Source organism: Salvelinus alpinus, chromosome 2, assembly GCF_045679555.1.
Source record: "Salvelinus alpinus chromosome 2, SLU_Salpinus.1, whole genome shotgun sequence".
Lineage (NCBI taxonomy): Eukaryota > Metazoa > Chordata > Actinopteri > Salmoniformes > Salmonidae > Salvelinus > Salvelinus alpinus.
In genome coordinates, this window is record NC_092087.1 from 10,243,074 (window position 1) to 10,257,764 (window position 14,691).

Sequence of the window (14,691 nt, forward strand, 5' to 3'; positions counted from 1 at the left end):
CAAATATGATGAACTGGCATTAAATGTTAGATGGTCTCCAATAAACACAGAGATGTGGGTCTGGGTGCAGAGATTATACTAGGCATTAACTATGAGATATTATGTGCAAATGCACAAATAATGACAAGATAGTAACGATGTATTCATATACATTCCATCAGTCCAGAGTCCATGAATACAGACAGCGTTGTCAGTGATGCTAACCTGATGCAGCAGACTGGTTTGTTCCAGATATTTATGTTTTATTTTACTAAATACTGATGTTTGTGATGTTTTATTAAATATAATGCATACAGTATACATCCACAGTAACTCCAGTGATTACAGAGGGCTATTCAAGTCAATGATGGCATGCATAATGGATGGCCTGGCAGCCATTTTGATTGTATCCATGCCAGGAAGTAAAAGCAGGTGCTGTGATTTGTTGAGTCAACTTAACCGACATTACATCAAATACATTCCACTGCATGAGCCAAATCAGTTATGCCGCGTTCAAGTCATGTCAGAAACGCCTACATTTCCGACTTGCTAACCGAGGTGGAAGAGTCAGATCCCAAGTTTCCCACTTGGGAGGTACCAGAATCAACCAATAGGAAGCTCTATGCAAATAACTTAGTTTTAACTTTGGAGGTCCCAAATTTCCGACATGACGTGAACACTAGCATCATTTGAATGAACATTCTACATTACCATGGAAATTATTATCTATATACTATGGCAGAACAATAATAGCCAGACAATAATAGCCAGACTAGCAGACACATCCACTCCATGGATTATAGAGATTTATGGTGGATTCAGACATGTCACAGTAGTTCTCAGTTATGGCTAGTTGGTATCTTAGTCTGGTCCAGTCCCAGATGTGCTTTAGTCAAATCCTCTGCTCCTCTCCCCTGGAGAATGGCAATAACAACCAGAGGGGTTTAGAGAATAGAGCGTATAGATATGTGGGACACCAGGATACTGGTGCAGAACTAGACAGTACAGATCTTGATGTGGAACTCAGGGTTTTAATCCAGGGGGTTGTAACCTTTTCTGTTCCCGAGGGACCCATTTAAAACTCTCTGAAGACCGCCTAGAGTTCTAGCGACAGCTGGTTGAGAATCACAGCTTTAGCCAACTCCCCTGGACTATCGGAGAATGGCAATAACAGCCAGAGGGCTGTAGAGATCTGGGACACCAGTCTACTGGTGTAGAACAACCTGTTGTCAGTGCAGACCAGGGAGTCATGGAGGAACACAGACATCCCACCCTCAGGTATGGTTAAATGGTGCAGAAGTCTGGTCCAGTGTTCTGTATGATTATGAGACCAATAGCAGGAAGAGTTGGCTTAAGGGTCTTCAGATCTAGGACACCAAAAAAAGGAGAGTGGTGATGTCATCCACTAGATAGATGAACTGGGTAGAGAGACAGGTGAGGGAATAGATGAAAGAGAGACAGGTGAGGGAATAGATAAAAGAGAGACAGGTGAGGGGATAGATAAAAGAGAGACAGGTGAGGGGATAGATGAAAGAGAGACAGGTGAGGGGGTAGATGAAAGAGAGACAGGTGAGGGGATAGATGAAAGAGAGACAGGTGAGGGGATAGATGAAAGAGAGACAGGTGAGGGGATAGATGAAAGAGAGACAGGTGTGGGATAGATAAAAGAGAGACAGGTGAGGGGATAGATGAAAGAGAGACAGGTGTGGGATAGATGAAAGAGAGACAGGTGAGGGGATAGATGAAAGAGAGACAGGCGAGGGGATAGATGAAAGAGAGACAGGCGAGGAGATAGATGAAAGAGAGACAGGCGATTGGATAGATGAAAGAAAGACAGGTGAGGGGATAGATGAAAGAGAGACAAGTGAGGGAATAGATGAAGGAGAGAAAGGTGAGGGGATAGATGAAAGAGAGACAGGCGAGGAGATAGATGAAAGAGAGACAGGTGAGGGGATAGATGAAAGAGAGACAGGTGAGGGGATAGATGAAAGAGAGACAGGCGAGGGGATAGATGAAAGAGAGACAGGTGAGGGAATAGATGAAGGAGAGAAAGGTGAGGGGATAGATGAAAGAGAGACAGGTGAGGGGAGAGATGAAAGAGAGACAGGTGAGGGGATAGATGAAAGAGGTAGAGAGACAGGTGAGGGGAGAGATGAAAGAGAGACAGGTGAGGGGAGAGATGAAAGAGAGACAGGTGAGGGGAGAGATGAAAGAGAGACAGGTGAGGGGATAGATGAAAGAGGTAGAGAGACAGGTGAGGGGAGAGATGAAAGAGAGACAGGTGAGGGGAGAGATGAAAGAGAGACAGGTGAGGGGAGAGATGAAAGAGAGACAGGTGAGGGGAGAGATGAAAGAGAGACAGGTGAGGGGAGAGATGAAAGAGAGACAGGTGAGGGGATAGATGAAAGAGAGACAGGTGAGGGGATAGATGAAAGAGAGACAGGTGAGGGGAGAGATGAAAGAGAGACAGGTGAGGGGAGAGATGAAAGAGAGACAGGTGAGGGGATAGATGAAAGAGAGACAGGTGAGGGGATAGATGAAGGAGAGACAGGTGAGGGGAGAGATGAAAGAGAGACAGGTGAGGGGATAGATGAAAGAAAGACAGGCGAGGGAATAGATGAAAGAGAGACAGGCGAGGGGATAGATGAAAGAGAGACAGGTGAGGGGATAGATGAAAGAGAGACAGGTGAGTTGATAGATGAAAGAGAGACATTTGAGGGGATAGATGAAAGAGGTAGAGAGACAGGTGAGGGGAGAGATGAAAGAAAGACAAGTGAGGGGAGAGATGAAAGAGAGACAGGTGAGGGGAGAGATGAAAGAAAGACAGGCGAGGGAATAGATGAAAGAGAGACAGGCGAGGGGATAGATGAAAGAGAGACAGGTGAGGGGATAGATGAAAGAGAGACAGGTGAGTTGATAGATGAAAGAGAGACATTTGAGGGGATAGATGAAAGAGGTAGAGAGACAGGTGAGGGGATAGATGGACTAGATAGAGAGACAGGTGAGTTGATAGATGAAAGAGATAGAGAGACAGGTGTGGGATAGATGAAAGAGAGACAGGTGAGGGGATAGATGAAAGAGAGACAGGTGAGGGGATAGATGAAAGAGAGACAGGTGAGGGGATAGATGAAAGAGAGACAGGTGTGGGGATAGATGAAAGAGAGACAGGTGAGGGGATAGATGAAAGAGAGACAGGTGAGGGGATAGATGAAAGAGAGACAGGTGTGGGGATAGATGAAAGAGAGACAGGTGAGGGGATAGATGAAAGAGAGACAGGTGAGGGGATAGATGAAAGAGAGACAGGTGAGGGGATAGATGAAAGAGAGACAGGTGAGTTGATAGATGAAAGAGAGACAGGTGTGGGGATAGATGAAAGAGAGACAGGTGAGGGGAGAGATGAAAGAGAGACAGGTGAGTTGATAGATGAAAGAGAGACAGGTGTGGGGATAGATGAAAGAGAGACAGGTGAGGGGATAGATGAAAGAGAGACAGGTGAGGGGATAGATGAAAGAGAGACAGGCGAGGGAATAGATGAAAGAGAGACAGGTGAGGGGATAGATGAAAGAGAGACAGGTGAGTTGATAGATGAAAGAGAGACATTTGAGGGGATAGATGAAAGAGGTAGGGAGACAGGTGAGGGGATAGATGGACTAGATAGAGAGACAGGTGAGTTGATAGATGAAAGAGATAGAGAGACAGGTGTGGGATAGATGAAAGAGAGACAGGTGAGGGGATAGATGAAAGAGAGACAGGTGAGGGGAGAGATGAAAGAGAGACAGGTGAGTTGATAGATGAAAGAGAGACAGGTGTGGGGATAGATGAAAGAGAGACAGGTGAGGGGATAGATGAAAGAGAGACAGGTGAGGGGATAGATGAAAGAGAGACAGGTGTGGGATAGATGAAAGAGAGACAGGTGAGGGGAGAGATGAAAGAGGTACAGGTGAGGGGATAGATGAAAGAGAGACAGGTGAGTTGATAGATGAAAGAGAGACAGGTGTGGGGATAGATGAAAGAGAGACAGGTGAGGGGATAGATGAAAGAGAGACAGGTGAGGGGATAGATGAAAGAGAGACAGGTGAGGGGATAGATGAAAGAGAGACAGGTGTGGGGATAGATGAAAGAGAGACAGGTGAGGGGATAGATGAAAGAGAGACAAGTGAGGGGTTAGATGAAAGAGAGACAGGTGAGGGGAGAGATGAAAGAGAGACAGGTGAGGGGAGAGATGAAAGAGGTACAGGTGAGGGGATAGATGAAAGAGAGACAGGTGAGGGGATAGATGAAAGAGAGACAGGTGAGTTGATAGATGAAAGAGAGACAGGTGTGGGGATAGATGAAAGAGAGACAGGTGAGGGGATAGATGAAAGAGAGACAGGTGAGGGGAGAGATGAAAGAGAGACAGGTGAGGGGATAGATGAAAGAGAGACAGGTGAGGGGAGAGATGAAAGAGAGACAGGTGAGGGGAGAGATGAAAGAGGTACAGGTGAGGGGATAGATGAAAGAGAGACAGGTGAGGGGATAGATGAAAGAGAGACAGGTGAGTTGATAGATGAAAGAGAGACAGGTGAGGGGATAGATGAAAAAGATAGAGAGACAGGTGTGGGATAGATGAAAGAGAGACAGGTGAGGGGATAGATGAAAGAGAGACAGGTGAGGGGAGAGATGAAAGAGAGACAGGTGAGGGGAGAGATGAAAGAGAGACAGGTGAGGGGAGAGATGAAAGAGAGACAGGTGAGGGAATAGATGAAAGAGAGACAGGTGAGGGGATAGATGAAAGAGAGACAGGTGAGGGGATAGATGAAAGAGAGACAGGTGAGTTGATAGATGAAAGAGAGACAGGTGAGTTGATAGATGAAAGAGAGACAGGTGAGGGGATAGATGAAAGAGAGACAGGTGAGGGGATAGATGAAAGAGGTAGAGAGACAGGTGAGGGGATAGATGAAAGAGAGACAGGTGAGTTGATAGATGAAAGAGAGACAGGTGAGGGGATAGATGAAAGAGAGACAGGTGAGGGGATAGATGAAAGCGGTAGAGAGACAGGTGAGGGGAGAGATGAAAGAGGTAGAGAGACAGGTGAGGGGCTAGATGAAAGCGATAGAGTGTAACAGGGCAGGTTTCGACCCGATGCCCTAGAGGGGCAGTGTGTAGTCCAGAGTCAGCAGCACTCCTTCTGGACCACACTTCTGGACTATTAATGCAGACCAGGGCTTGTGGCGGTCACAACATTTTATCAGCCGGTGATTGTCAAGCAAATAACTGTCGGTCTCACGGTAATTGACCGTTCATTAACATAAACACATTTCGCATCTCCTGGCTTCCACACAAGCCACTGATGCAGACCTTTGGAACATCTACATATTAAAAAGTCTAATAAATCCATGTCATAAAGCCTACACCATCACAATAAATCCATTATTTATTTAGATAGGTCTAAAGAAACAGGATATGAAGAAAATGTAGTCTATTTCAGAACAGAATGGCATACTCTGAGTTGTCCTTATGTTAGGTCCTGATCTGGCTATGCCATATGGCTGTGGGCTACACTAGTTAATTTAGCAAACAAGATTTGGTTAGAATTCTGTGGAATTATTTTATATTATGAAGAATACAATTGAACAAAGCTGAATAAAATAGAAAGGATGTTTTCTCCAAACGATTTGAGGGAGAGCGCACATGCAGCTATTCTGGGTTGAGCGGTTAACAAAGAAACAGGTACTACTATACGCTTAATTTAGAGTTATTAATGTAACTTTAGTTGTTCAACAAACGTTGGGATATATGTTTAGATTTTTAATACATTGTAAGGCTGCATGATGCGTCTCTAATGATGATTTGAAAGAAGTTGCTTGAAAGGCATTAGTTTAGTTTTTTTTGCGCAGGCTGTACACACTTCATCAGTCTCTCATTCACAATTTGACAAGTACTTGATAATGCCTAGAATTTCACGGCGGCATCCCCTGTGTGTGGCCGTAATGCACCCTAAAAAGAAATCCACGCCGTTTGCAGGCAGTGACGGCGTGCCCTTCTCCCTGAGTGCTGCGCGCTCCATCACGTGATCCGGTCTTTCTCACAGGCTACAAGAGAAGACAGACACATCGGGGATGCAACTGTGCGGGTCCTTATCCAATTCCGAGGTGCATATTAAAGATAGTGGAAGAACGTTCCACATTTACTTTTCGTCAGCAGACAAGATGAGTAGGCCTAAAGAACAGCAAAAGTACTAGCCTATGTCAATCAACTATCCCCCACAGTACAAAAGTCGACCTACTCTACTCTGTGCGAGAAATACATATTCCAAACATAGTCTGGGACAGTTGTGGGGTGCGATAGATCCCAAACTAATGCAACCACTAGCATCAAAAAAACATTTTAAATGCAATATGGCTGACGCAACAGATCAGAACGTTTAGCTTAAAATATTGATGAACTATTAGGCTGTTTATTCACATTATAAGCGCAGCAATGCGAACACAGCAGAAGGCTATAAGCACGAATGTTCCATTAGCGGGAAAACACCATTATCAAAAGAAACCGCAAGTGCAATTATACATGTAATGTTTTTATTATAAAGGTGCATTTTTATGGTGAAAATGATCTTCCCCAAACTTGAAACTCACGCGCTGCTTATATATACCAGTTAGACTCTACACCATAAAGTGAAGTGGTGTCAGGGAAAAAATTACATACTTACCTGAATTGTTTGATATTAATAGTAAACGGTTATATATTTAACTAAGAGTAAGACTGGCCTGCTAATGCTGAGTTGTTATGGTGTTCACTCTAGCTTCCTGCAGTTAGTCTGGGCGTCTGGTTAAGGAAATGGGTTTTGGTAGAGATAGCTTGAGCTGATAATGACTTGGTGATAAAAATCTAAAAACGGGCATTCTATAGACAATATGTTTGTGTGTGTGACCCGAGGTAGAGATGGCCTAGAAGAGTTTAGAACAATGTCTCATTGTCTCATATTCCTGGCATCTGGGAAACTAGGCCGGGTTGGAAGTAAAACAATATCCCGTGCAGATAACCAAGAGATGGACCAAGGTGGCTTATGGGAAGGGTAGAAATGACTGACTGAGCATTTAGGTCCTATATAAGATGTTTTTTCATTATCAGTTAAGCTCTCGGCAACACAACCTAGAGTGTGCAGTCGACGGTTTCATTATTGCAATAATTAATCAATGTTGAATAAAGATGATGGTTTGAATAATTGTCCAAGTCTCTCTCAGGACTGAAATTTCCACTACAGCGGATTAATGTGCTTAATTTTAAGAAGTTATTTGGCCACTTTAGTTGTGATACAAACCTTATCAAAACATATAGGCCTATGGGCTAGCCTACATGAGGTGTGCGACTATAATTTGAAAAAGGCATTGTTTCTTATGCTGGGCTTCATTCACAAGTAGTATCAGAGCTTGGAGAAGCCTAATTACCGTGACTAAACAGTGGTATTTGACTGCCTTCATGACTCATGACAGCAGGTGTGGGGGTAATACGGTCACCGTAACAGCCCTGGTCATGACTCATGACAGCAGGTGTGGGGGTAATACGGTCACCGTAACAGCCCTGGTCATGACTCATGACAGCAGGTGTGGGGGTAATACGGTCACCGTAACAGCCCAGGTCATGACTCATGACCACAGGTGTGGGGGTAATAGGGTCACCGTAACAGCCCTGGTCATGACTCATGACAGCAGGTGTGGGGGTAATACGGTCACCGTAACAGCCCTGGTCTTGACTCATGACAGCAGGTGTGGGGGTAATACGGTCACCGTAACAGCCCTGGTCATGACTCATGACAGCAGGTGTGGGGGTAATACGGTCACCGTAACAGCCCTGGTCATGACTCATGACCACAGGTGTGGGGGTAATACGGTCACCGTAACAGCCCTGGTCATGACTCATGACAGCAGGTGTGGGGGTAATACGGTCACCGTAACAGCCCTGGTCATGACTCATGACCACAGGTGTGGGGGTAATACGGTCACCGTAACAGCCCTGGTCATGACTCATGACCACAGGTGTGGGGGTAATACGATCACCGTAACAGCCCTGGTCATGAATTATGACAGCAGGTGTGGGGGTAATACGGTCACCGTAACAGCCCTGGTCATGAATCATGACCACAGGTGAGGGGGTAATACGGTCACCGTAACAGCCCTGGCGCAGGCAGACGGTGTCATTGTCAATAGAGTGCAGACCTTAATGTGGAACTCCAGGTTTTCATCCATGGCGAATATGTGATTGAAGATGTCCTCTGCAATTCTGGGGATGATCCCCATCCCATGTGGGTCATGAAGCTTGCCCTGAAAGAGGAGAGAAGAGAGGGAGTTAGAGAGTTGGAGAGGGAGAGTTAGGGAGGAGAAGAGGGGGAGTTAGGGAGGAGAAGAGAAGAGAAGAGGGAGAGTTAGGGAGTTGGAGAGGGAGAGTTAGGGAGGAGAAGAGGGGGAGTTAGGGAGGAGAAGAGAAGAGGGAGAGTTAGAGAGTTGGAGAGGGAGAGTTAGGGAGGAGAAGAGGGGGAGTTAGGGAGGAGAAGAGAAGAGGGAGAGTTAGGGAGTTGGAGAGGGAGAGTTAGGGAGGAGAAGAGGGGGAGTTAGGGAGGAGAAGAGAAGAGGGAGAGTTAGAGAGTTGGAGAGGGAGAGTTAGGGAGGAGAAGAGGGGGAGTTAGGGAGGAGAAGAGAAGAGGGAGAGTTAGAGATTTGGAGAGAAGAGGGGGAGAGGGAGGAGGAGAGGGGGAGTTAGGGAGGAGAAGAGGGGGAGTTAGGGAGGAGAAGAGAAGAGGGAGAGTTAGAGAGTTGGAGAGGGAGAGTTAGGGAGGAGAAGAGGGGGAGTTAGAGAAGAGAAGAGGGAGAGTTAGAGATTTGGAGAGAAGAGGGGGAGAGGGAGGAGGAGAGGGAGAGTTAGGGAGGAGAAGAGAAGAGGGGGAGAGAGAGGGGATTATAGAAGAGGGGGAGAGAGAGTAGAGAAGAGGGGGAAAGAGTAGAGAAGAGGAGGAGAGAGAGAGGAGTAGAGAAGAGGGCGAGAGAGGAGTAGAGGGGAAGAGGGAGAAAGGGAGTTAGAGAGGAGGAGAGAAGAGGGAGAGAGAGAGAGATTAGAGGAAGAGTGGGGGAAAAATAATGTGAAAAGATGAGGGGGGGAGGCGGAAATGAAGGAGGAACAGGGGACAGGGACTTAACGTGGAAGAGATTCAGAAGATATTTACAGGAGAGGAGGCAGGACCGTAAATAATTTAAAACCAGGGGACTTGAACTACTGGAGTGTAAAATGATTTAGGACAGTGTTTCTCAACCTAGGTCATCCTCTGGTAACCCAATACAGCGATGCACCATTTCTGTACTAGCCCAGCACAACCACATCCCATTCAACTCTTCAACTAATCATCAAACCATTGATTAGTTGAATTAGGTGTGCTTGTGCTGGGCTGGAACAAATCATTGTCAACATTAAGGGTACTACACAAGAACTGCAGTTGGTCTCAGTGGTGTAAACTCATTCTCCAGTAGTGGTAGAACACTTTAGAAGGAATGCGGTTCCATTTGGAACACAGACTCTCATTTTTTACAGGAAGTAGTCTACAAAGAGGTCTCTCCAAACCCTGCCGTACACTGACCTCCATAGTGTGAGTTTTTCCAGAGGAGGTCTGTCCGTAGGCGAATATGGTGCCATTGTATCCCCCCAGAACATCTAGAGACAGGAGACAGGAGACAGAATATGTTCAATGGAACAGTACATCTAGAGACAGGAGACAGACAGGGGACAGAGAGAGGATGGTAGTTTTACAGTAAGACCATCTGGTTAGGAGACAGGAGACAGACAGGGGACAGAGAGAGGATGGTAGTTTTACAGTAAGACCATTTGGTTAGGAGACAGGAGACAGACAGGGGAGAGAGAGAGGATGGTAGTTTTACAGTAAGATCATCTGGTTAGGAGACAGGAGACAGACAGGGGACAGAGAGAGGATGGTAGTTTTACAGTAACACCATCTGGTTAGGAGACAGGAGACAGACAGGGGACAGAGAGAGGATGGTAGTTTTACAGTAAGACCATCTGGTTAGGAGACAGGAGACAGACAGGGGAGAGAGAGAGGATGGTAGTTTTACAGTAAGACCATCTTGTTAGGAGACAGGAGACAGACAGGGGACAGAGAGAGGATGGTAGTTTTACAGTAACACCATCTGGTTAGGAGACAGGAGACAGACAGGGGACAGAGAGAGGATGGTAGTTTTACAGTAAGACCATCTGGTTAGGAGACAGGAGACAGACAGGGGACAGAGAGAGGATGGTAGTTTTACAGTAAGACCATCTTGTTAGGAGACAGGAGACAGACAGGGGACAGAGAGAGGATGGTAGTTTTACAGTAACACCATCTGGTTAGGAGACAGGAGACAGACAGGGGACAGAGAGAGGATGGTAGTTTTACAGTAAGACCATCTGGTTAGGAGACAGGAGACAGACAGGGGACAGAGAGAGGATGGTAGTTTTACAGTAAGACCATCTTGTTAGGAGACAGGAGACAGACAGGGGACAGAGAGAGGATGGTAGTTTTACAGTAACACCATCTGGTTAGGAGACAGGAGACAGACAGGGGACAGAGAGAGGATGGTAGTTTTACAGTAAGACCATCTGGTTAGGAGACAGGAGACAGACAGGGGACAGAGAGAGGATGGTAGTTTTACAGTAAGACCATCTGGTTAGGAGACAGGAGACAGACAGGGGACAGAGAGAGGATGGTAGTTTTACAGTAAGACCATCTTGTTAGGAGACAGGAGACAGACAGGGGACAGAGAGAGGATGGTAGTTTTACAGTAAGACCATCTGGTTAGGAGACAGGAGACAGACAGGGGACAGAGAGAGGATGGTAGTTTTACAGTAACACCATCTGGTTAGGAGACAGGAGACAGACAGGGGACAGAGAGAGGATGGTAGTTTTACAGTAACACCATCTGGTTAGGAGACAGGAGACAGACAGGGGACAGAGAGAGGATGGTAGTTTTACAGTAAGACCATCTGGTTAGGAGACAGGAGACAGACAGGGGACAGAGAGAGGATGGTAGTTTTACAGTAAGACCATCTTGTTAGGAGACAGGAGACAGACAGGGGACAGAGAGAGGATGGTAGTTTTACAGTAAGGCTATCTGGTTAGGAGACAGGAGACAGACAGGGGACAGAGAGAGGATGGTAGTTTTACAGTAAGGTCATCTGGTTAGGAGACAGGAGACAGACAGGGGACAGAGAGAGGATGGTAGTTTTACAGTAAGGCTATCTGGTTAGGAGACAGGAGACAGACAGGGGACAGAGAGAGGATGGTAGTTTTACAGTAAGGCTATCTGGTTAGGAGACAGGAGACAGACAGGGGACAGAGAGAGGATGGTAGTTTTACAGTAAGGTCATCTGGTTAGGAGACAGGAGACAGACAGGGGACAGAGAGAGGATGGTAGTTTTACAGTAAGGTCATCTGGTTAGGAGACAGGAGACAGACAGGGAACAGAGAGAGGATGGTAGTTTTACAGTAACACCATCTGGTTAGGAGACAGGAGACAGACAGGGGACAGAGAGAGGATGGTAGTTTTACAGCAAGGTCATCTGGTTAGGAGACAGGAGACAGACAGGGGACAGAGAGAGGATGGTAGTTTTACAGTAACACCATCTGGTTAGGAGACAGGAGACAGACAGGGGACAGAGAGAGGATGGTAGTTTTACAGTAAGGTCATCTGGTTAGGAGACAGTAGACAGACAGGGTACAGAGAGAGGATGGTAGTTTTACAGTAAGGTCATCTGGTTAGGAGACAGGAGACAGACAGGGGACAGAGAGAGGATGGTAGTTTTACAGTAAGGTCATCTGGTTAGGAGACAGGAGACAGACAGGGGACAGAGAGAGGATGGTAGTTTTACAGTAAGGTCATCTGGTTAGGAGACAGGAGACAGACAGGGGACAGAGAGAGGATGGTAGTTTTACAGTAAGGCTATCTGGTTAGGAGACAGGAGACAGACAGGGGACAGAGAGAGGATGGTAGTTTTACAGCAAGGTCATCTGGTTAGGAGACAGGAGACAGACAGGGGACAGAGAGAGGATGGTAGTTTTACAGTAAGGCTATCTGGTTAGGAGACAGGAGACAGACAGGGGACAGAGAGAGGATGGTAGTTTTACAGCAAGGTCATCTGGTTAGGAGACAGGAGACAGACAGGGGACAGAGAGAGGATGGTAGTTTTACAGTAACACCATCTGGTTAGGAGACAGGAGACAGACAGGGGACAGAGAGAGGATGGTAGTTTTACAGTAACACCATCTGGTTAGGAGACAGACAGAAAATACGTTAGATCGAGAGAAAAAAAACACCCAGAATGGCCTCGTCAATCAGCCCATAGCACTCTCTGGCTGCACCAGTATCTAAATTCTTGCCCACCCAGAGGGCATGACACAGATACAGTGTACACACCAGGGTTTCCGTTACGGAAATTTGACGCCGGACAACGTGACCGGAGAGAAGTAAATTGACCTGACATTTGAAAAATGGACCAAACATCCATTTGCATTGGGTGTATAATAATACAATAGGGCATCCACCCACGGTGCTCAAAATCACATTTAGATTATTGTAATTCATCTTAATAGAATATAAATTAAAGTTGTAATAAAATGAAGTACAAAGATGTTCTTATACCAATAGGACAGGTTTTATTGAAAAGCAAAACATTGCCCGTCCCTGCTCTAAATCATAAATGTGGTATCATACATTTTTTTTAAATAAAAACAAAACACATTTAACCTAGAAAAACAAGTCTTCTACACAGTAATAAAACACAACTTCAAAATATAATGTTTGTATAATATAATTTGCGAATGACCTGTCCTATAGGCTATTTGTATGAACATTTGAATGAATAAATAACAAAACACAATTGTTTTCAAATACAATCTAGGTTAATTTAGCCTAGGCCTAATAAATAACAAAACATGTCTGTCTACGACAACCCACTCCCCATCCCTACTGCGATTCGGCACCACAGCAGTTGAAAGAGGCTACTCTAGGCGGCCACAAAATGAAGAAATTATAAAAAACAGACGTTGGACAATCAAATTCGATATGCAAATAAACGACATTCGTTAAGTCTGGTTCATTGAAAGAAAGTGTATTTTAAAATGCTCCTGTGCATTTTAAAATACTGAAAGGTGTCACGCTCGTCGTAACGTTGAAGAGAGGAGGACCAAGGTGCAGTGTAAAATGAATACATTCTTGATTTATTTAACGAAGAACACTTAAACAAAAACAACGAAACGAATAAGACGAACGTGACCGCTATATAAACTGTGCTAACATGCACAGTGCATATACACTGTGCTAACATGCAACATAACATAGACAATAACCCACAATACAAAACAGGCTACCTAAATATGGTTCCCAATCAGACAACGCAAAACACCTGTCTCTGATTGAAAACCATATCAGGCCAAACACATAGAAAAAGACAAAACCAGACATACAACATAGAATGCCCACACAGATCACACCCTGATCAACCAAAACATAAAACATACAAAGCTAACTATGGTCAGGGCGTGACAAAAGCACTCGTTTCCAAAGCTCAAATGATCCCAGTCGTTTCTACTGGAGGATGTTAATAAAGTTTTGTTTATTGTAATTTGAACTATCATGGGGGGCGGGGTCGTGACTCGTGTCATGTGTGATATATACGTGGCTTATTGATAACAAGTCTGTTTCCTACTGTAGGCGGTTGGCTGCCTAGTGAATTGCATTGTAACTCTCCGATGTGATGTTTCGTTTCCAAGTACTACTGAATTATCTCAACTGAAATGCATCAATTGTGCATGACACACACCATTACTCTACTCTAGTCTATCAATACATTCCAAATCTTTATATTATACATGACACACACCATTGTTCTACTCTAGTCTATCAATACATTCCAAATCTTTATATTATACATGACACACACCATTACTCTACTCTAGTCTATCAATACTTTCAAAATCTTTATACTATACATGACACACACCATTACTCTACTCTAGTCTATCAATACATTCCAAATCTTTATATTATACATGACACACACCATTACTCTACTCTAGTCTATCAATACATTCCAAATCTTTATATTATACATGACACACACCATTACTCTACTCTAGTCTATCAATACATTCCAAATCTTTATATTATACATGACACACACCAATATTATACTCTAGTCTATCAATACATTCCAAATCTGTATACTATACATGACACACACCATTACTCTGCTCTAGTCTATCAATACATTCCAAATCTTTATACTATACACACACCATTACTCTACTCTAGTCTATCAATACATTCCAGATCTTTATATTATACATGACAAATGGGAGTCATATGTGGATCTCGCCGAGAGCAGCAGAAAAACTACTTGGACAGAGTCTGACTAACACAATCATTTGCCTCTAATTTACTTGCGTTTGCAGCGGACCTTGAGGACCTCGAGTCAAAACTGTCCAACTCGTTAGAGCAGCTTGATGCACGTCAGCCTCGCTACTTTGTCTTCAAAGAAAGAGCGATCTTAAGGCCGTATTTACTCTGTTTTGGGGGAAAAGAATCCCCTCTCGCACGCTGGAGACGGGGATTATCAACACAATCTTCACCAATTGTGCCCCGTCAGGTTACACTTAGCTGAAGTCACATAGGAGAACCTTGCATCTTTTGCTTGAGT

General features: G+C 44.8%; 1 protein-coding gene across 2 annotated transcripts in view; it reads right to left on the reverse strand.

Moving 5' to 3' along the window:
* LOC139553699 (kinesin heavy chain-like) overlaps positions 1-14,691 on the reverse strand; it is a 148,795-nt gene that overhangs the window by 63,856 nt on the left and 70,248 nt on the right. For both annotated transcript variants that reach the window (XM_071366302.1, XM_071366293.1), the window contains exons 3-4: positions 9,584-9,657; positions 8,175-8,279 (exon numbers count right to left, since the gene is read on the reverse strand). In XM_071366302.1, the coding sequence (XP_071222403.1) occupies positions 8,175-8,279; positions 9,584-9,657 (179 nt within the window). The remainder of the gene's footprint in view (positions 1-8,174; positions 8,280-9,583; positions 9,658-14,691) is intronic.